Source organism: Ammospiza nelsoni, chromosome 9 (genome assembly GCF_027579445.1).
Source record: "Ammospiza nelsoni isolate bAmmNel1 chromosome 9, bAmmNel1.pri, whole genome shotgun sequence".
Lineage (NCBI taxonomy): Eukaryota > Metazoa > Chordata > Aves > Passeriformes > Passerellidae > Ammospiza > Ammospiza nelsoni.
Genome location: NC_080641.1, coordinates 13100787 through 13106786, shown reverse-complemented (window position 1 = coordinate 13106786; position 6000 = coordinate 13100787). Strand labels below are relative to the sequence as shown.

General features: G+C 52.6%; 1 protein-coding gene across 1 annotated transcript in view; it reads left to right on the top strand.

Annotated features, from left to right (window-relative positions):
• Positions 1-923: 923 nt before the first annotated feature.
• LAMC1 (laminin subunit gamma 1) overlaps positions 924-6000 on the top strand; it is a 67399-nt gene continuing 62322 nt past the window's right edge. Inside the window, exon 1 of the mRNA XM_059477740.1 lies at positions 924-1384. Coding sequence (XP_059333723.1) covers positions 994-1384 — 391 coding nt within the window. The 5' untranslated portion in view covers positions 924-993. The remainder of the gene's footprint in view (positions 1385-6000) is intronic.

Sequence of the window (6000 nt, the reverse complement as noted above, 5' to 3'; positions counted from 1 at the left end):
GAAAAGCATTTAAATGAACAAAGGACCTGGTGGTGGTGTTTGACAGCTGGCTGAACATGAGACAGTGTGTGCCTGGGTGGACACCTGGAATCAGAAACAGTGAGACCAGCAGAAGCAGGGAAGTGATTCCTCCCTTACGCTGGGCACTGCTGAGGTACCCTGAGAGCTGTGTCCCTTTTAGCCCCCTCAATTCAGGAAGGCCATGGAGGGGCTGGAGCACGTCCAGGGAAGGGAACAGAGCTGGGGAAGGGGCTGGAGCACCAGGAGGGGCTGAGGGAGCTGGAAAGGGGCTCAGCCTGGAGCAAAGGAGGCTCAGGGGGACCTTGTGGCTCTGCACAGCTCCTGACAGGAGGGGACAGCCGCGGGGGTTGGCGTCTTATCCCAGTAAACAAGTGACAGGATAGAGGACATAGTCCTAAGCCAAGCAGGGGAGTTTGAGGTTGAACATTAGGAAGAATTTCTTCATAGAAGGGGTGTTAGACAGTGGAAGGGGCTGCTGAGTCCCCATCCCTGGAGGTGTCCAAGAAACGACAATGGACGTGGCATTCAGGGCTCTGATCTGGTTGGCAAGGCAGGGATCGCGGAAAGGTTGCACTCGATGATCCTGGAGGTCTTTTCCAACCTGAGTGATTCGGTGACTGTGTAAAGGGCTCAGTTTTGGGGCTGTGCCGGTGCGGGTGCGCTGGCAGGCCCGGCGCTCTGCCGCGGTCACTCACTCGGCGCTGCAGTGAGGGCGAGGGCAAGAGCTGCCCATGCTGTGGGAGCGGGCCCACCGCCGTCATCGCCGCTTTAAGCCGGCGCATTCCGCGAGGCGGGGGCAGCTCCAGCCCGGCTACGCTGCGGGACTCCGCTCCCGGCCTGCTCCGCGCCCGCCCCGCCTCGCCTCGCCTCGCCTCGCCCCGCCGGGCCTCGCCCGTCTCAGCCCGCGGCCGGCGCGGAGCGGTGGCACCCGGCGAGCGAGCGAGCCTATTCCGTGCCCACCGCAGCCCCGCCATGGGGGGCGGCGGCGAGCGCTGGGCGCTGTGCCTGTGGCTGCTGTGGCTGTGGGCGCCCGCGCGGTGCGGCGCTGCCATGGACGAGTGCGCGGAGGAGCGGAGCGGGCGGGCGCAGCGCTGCATGCCCGAGTTCGTGAACGCGGCGTTCAACGCCACGGTGCTGGCCACGCACACGTGCGGGACGCCGGCCGAGGAGTACTGCGTGCAGACCGGGGTCACCGGCGTCACCCAGTCCTGCCACCTCTGCGACGCCGCCCAGCCGCACCTGAGCCATGGCGCCGCCTTCCTCACCGACTACAACAGCCCGGCCGACGCGACCTGGTGGCAGAGCCGCACCATGCTGGCCGGCGTGCAGCACCCCACCGCCGTCAACCTCACCCTGCACCTCGGTAAGGGCGGCAGCGGGCACGGGGCGAGGCACCGGGGCAGAGTTAGCCTGGGCTGCAGCGCAGGCTGGGCTGAGCTGCCGGAGGGCAGCGCTGCGAAGGAGAGCCGGGACTCCTGGAGGACAAGGAGGTGTCCACGAGCGTGCCCTGTGCGCGGTGGTGTCCCCGGGTGTGTTAGGACCAGCACAGTCAGCTCTTCCAGGGCTAATCCTGCCCCTGTCCTCAGGCCTAGGGAGGCACATCGGGAATGCTGTGTCCAGGTCTGGGCTCCTTAGGACCTGGAGCAGGTCTAGCAGAGGTTTTGGAGATGATGGAGAGATTCGAGCATCTCCCTCACGAGATGGGACTGTTCAGCTTAGAGAGGAGATGGCTGAGAGGAGCCCTGTCTGTCCCGGTCTGCAGGGAGGGCTCAGAGGCTGGACACAGCATACTGCTCCCTGGGTCCCAGCAATGGGACAAGAGACCATGGGCAGGAATGGATGCCCAAGAAGTTCCACCATGATGGAGAGGTTCTTTCCTGTGCAGTGACCAAGCACTGGAACAGAGACCAGAGAGGCTGTGCAGTGTCTCACTGAGGATATTCCAGACCTGTCAGGACACAATCCTGTGCCATGTGCTCTGGAATGTCCCACCTTGAGCAGAAAGGAAGGACCCAGTGACCCACTCTGGTCCCTTCTAACCTGCCCCATTCTGTCGTTCTGTGCTGAAAGGTCACCTGGACAATGGGCATTGCTGGGGCCATGCCTGGGTGAGTGCCAATAACCAGGCCCTGGGTGGTCCAGTGTTCAGGGGCTGTCATTGAGTCCCTGCTCTGGAGGTCCTCAGCCATGCTCACCAGCTCTAAATCAGTGCTGCCTGCACCCCATGGCTGTGGTGGGATCCTCAGCCAGGGGTCTGGCCCTGTGCTGGTTCTTCATCCCTCAGCTGATAGATTACTCACATCTGCTCAACAGTGCTTGGTAAACTTGATTTTCATCATTCTCCAATGAATATTGCAGGGGTTGCTCCACTGCAGTCTGCATTGGAGGTGCTGTTGGTTTGTGAGAGGAGAGGCCTCCCTGCCAGAGGCAGCTGGTGGAGCAGGTTGCAGTGATCGTGTCCCACCCCATGCACCAGGGATCATTGAGCCATTTAGGTTGGAAAAAGAGTAGAAAGAAATTGTTCCCTGTGAGGGAGGTGAGGTGCTGTGGATGCCCCATCCCTGGAAGTATCCTAGGCCAGGTTGGACGGGCCTTGGAGCAACATGGTCTAGTGCAAGGTGTTCCTGCCCATGGCAGGGAGTGGAATGAGATGAGCCTAAAGTCCCTTCCAACTCAAGCCATTCTATGATTCTGTGCAAAGACCTTTAAGATCGAGTCCAGCTGGTAACCCAATACAGCTGAGCTCAGGACTGGATTATGGAGTTTTCCAGGCAACAAGCTTTGGATGCAGGTGGGAGATGTTGGTTTGGAAAGTGGCAGGCACTGTGGGGAATCACGTGTGCCGGGGCACATCTGCCGTGTATCCTCTTACCCCCTGGGGCAGCATTGTCCTGTAATTGCTGGGTGGGTTAGGCGTGTCTGCAGCCAGCATTGCTGCTGAACTGTAACAGCCAGGCAAAAAAGGAAGGTAAATTTCCTGATTGGTTGTCACTTCCAGAGGTTTCTTTGGGATAAAGTGTTTTAGCCTTCACTTTGGTTTGTGGACAAGCTTTTCTTTTCTGTTCATTCAGTTATTCAAGCTGTCATGACATGGAGGAAGGGTAATCATTTAAGAACTGGAAGACAAGACAGCTGAGAGAAGGGTGAAACCACAACTTATATCCTCCTGTCATTAAATCAAATAAATATTAAAGAAAGCCCCACTGCAGCCATTCACAGCTTCCAATCAAGAGCAGATGTTGAGCATTAAGTTTAGTATCAGTAACAGTCTAATTCAGGGGAAAAATGGTGTTAGGGCTTGGAGAGCTGGATCTTGTGAGAGCTCTCACCTGCATTGGTGAGATGGAGTTGATGGCACGGAGTCCTGTACTGGGGTCACCTGATGAGCACATCCATGTGCCCCAGAAGTGTTTCCTTCTGTTTGGAGCTTCAACATAAATATAACACATAAGCATATCTAATAGTCCCTCTTTGTTTTCTTTTCTTTGCACATTAGGAATTTTTTTTTCAAAAGTCCTGGAAAGCAAAGATTTGATCTCAACTTCTTTTTTTAATAACAGTCATTGTAATTCTCATTATCAAGGCAAGACTCACACACCCATCTGTATTACTGCTGTGCTTGGTTTTGTGTACCCATGTGTATATGGGTGTTCTTTGAGAAACAGTACTGGGAGCGTTGTGCTGTGTCCTGAGCTTTGAAGAAATGCACACATTTTGCTGAAAACATCTGCATCTTCAAAATACTGTAGCACTGCAGCACTTTCACTTGTGTTCCAGGTTTGTTTGCAGGCTCTTGGAGCTTTGGGAATTTGCTTTGCCATGTTTTTTGAGTAGAGTACAACTTTAAAGCAGAAGCTGCCTGACCGACTTTGATGTATTTGAGTGGTTTTTTTGGCCTGATTTTTCCTAGTTAGGTTTTTGAGAGGGATATTTTTAGTATAAAGCCTTTTAAGAATCAGAAGCTTGTTGTGGCCATGGTGGTGGTGAAGTTGGTTTTAAGATGACAACAGCAAAGCATTTATCTCTCTACACATGTGCTGTGTGATTCTCTGCATTGCTGAGTTCGTGGCAGGTTGAAGAGCTGCTGAGTACTAACAGCTCCTTTTTAGCCTGAAATGCCCCAAACTTCTCTGCAGCATTGCTCTTCCCTACTTTTGTGAGGTCTTAAAACCACCTTTGTTTGAGTGAGCTGCTGGGTGCTGCTTTTGGGTTCTGTGTGCCCGCAGGCACTGTGGTCTGTGGGACACTTAATTATTGTCATCACTAAGAGGCAAGGAGCTTGACGAGTATTTATGCACTGGGTAGGACATAAAGGCATTCTGAGGCACAAAGCCCTTTCATGCATTTAGTTCTGCCTGGTCTTTGAGGATTAAGCTCTGTGCTCAGACCCATATCCTTATTTGATGCTGCAATTGCCTTCATTTCTGAAAGTGTTGGTGTCCTGAATGGTTAATGCTGTTTTGCACCTGGTCAGGACCAGCTGCCTTGACTCTGGGTTTTATGTACATGCTGCCCTGTGCTGAGTTTTTTGGCAGTTTGAGATGTCTTGATTAACATCCAGCAATGTTCAGTCCATGTAGAGCAGAATTAACATTTCACAGGGGCCTGCAGCAGGTCAGTAAGAACTGCAGGTCTGTTGCCAACATGTGGATGTGGATTTCTTTGAATCTCCTTACAATGTGCAGTTCAAAGCAAGTTTAAAAACCTTTAGTTTTGGGACTAGGTGCCAGCACAAAGCCTGATACAGGAAAACACAGCACAGATCACTATTACTGAGTTAAAGGCTCAGATCCTGGCAGTGTTTGGAGATGACATCTGTGCCCAGAAGTTAGGGTGCTCCCTGGGGAGAGAAGAATTGGGGTAATTACCACTCCCTGCACCAGGAACATTAGAGTTACACAGGCTATTTCTCTTTGTGTGAGAGGGTATTAAGACTCCCTAAGTAAGGGTGGGTAAAAGGCCTGGAGACACAAATTTGCGGCTGTAAGTCAGGAGAAGGGGGAGCTGAACCTGTTCATAGGGTGGTGTCTGGATAATCAGGTTAGTGAGTGAGAGGAGGGGAGAGCATTGCTGTGTCCTTTCTTCCACATTTCTTAAAAGTATCCCTTGGCTTCCCCATTTTCCATTTCCTCAGAATTTATTACTTATTTAGACATGACCCGGCCAGTCTTTTTTTTTTTTTTTTCTTACTGCTCTCCTACTATGTTTCCATATACTCCCAAAAAAAGGCACTTTGAGGCAGTGGTGCCAGCTTTGAAGTAGAAGATGGAAGCCAAGGCCTTACAGTGCGTTGTCTGCTTTGTTTTTGGAGCCAGGGTGTCACGTTATTTTTACTGTCTGTGCTGTTTGCTTGTCCTGGGAGCCTGGGATAGCTCTGGCATCTCCCCAGTGCTTTGTGTGCATACACTTGAGCACAGCATTGCTGTAGACCCCTGACACACAGAAGCAATGCTGTGCTGTTGGAGATGCTCCCTTGAACACTGGAAGAAGGGGAAAAGAGACAGCATGGAGGTACATGGAGTATTTTTGGTTCTAGGTGCTCTTGCTGGGGCAAAGGTTTGTGTTTTTTCAGAGCAGATTCTCACTCTTTCCTTCTGCAGCTCTAATTTCTGTGTGCTTTCTGTTGTTTCTACACTTTTTAAAATCCACTTCTACATGTACCTTTGTGTTCCCAACCAGCTCTGCTAGAGCCACCTCTCATTTTTCCCCACCACTTTTACTTTCTGGACACTCTCACACCTTGGTTTCAGCTGTTGTGATTTGTGACTATCCCAGGGTTTTGTTCCTCAGATAAAGAGGAAGCCTCCTCAGCGTGCTGGTGGCTGTTCCATGGTGGGGTGGCTCCATGTCCACTGAGAGCAGCCATGCTTTTATCAGCTGTGAGCTCAGAGCAGTCCAGTTCCTGGGGCAGGTGCCTGTGCTCTGCATCTCAGCAGGGATGGTGTCCAGATGTGCCTGACTGATGATGCTGGTGGCCTA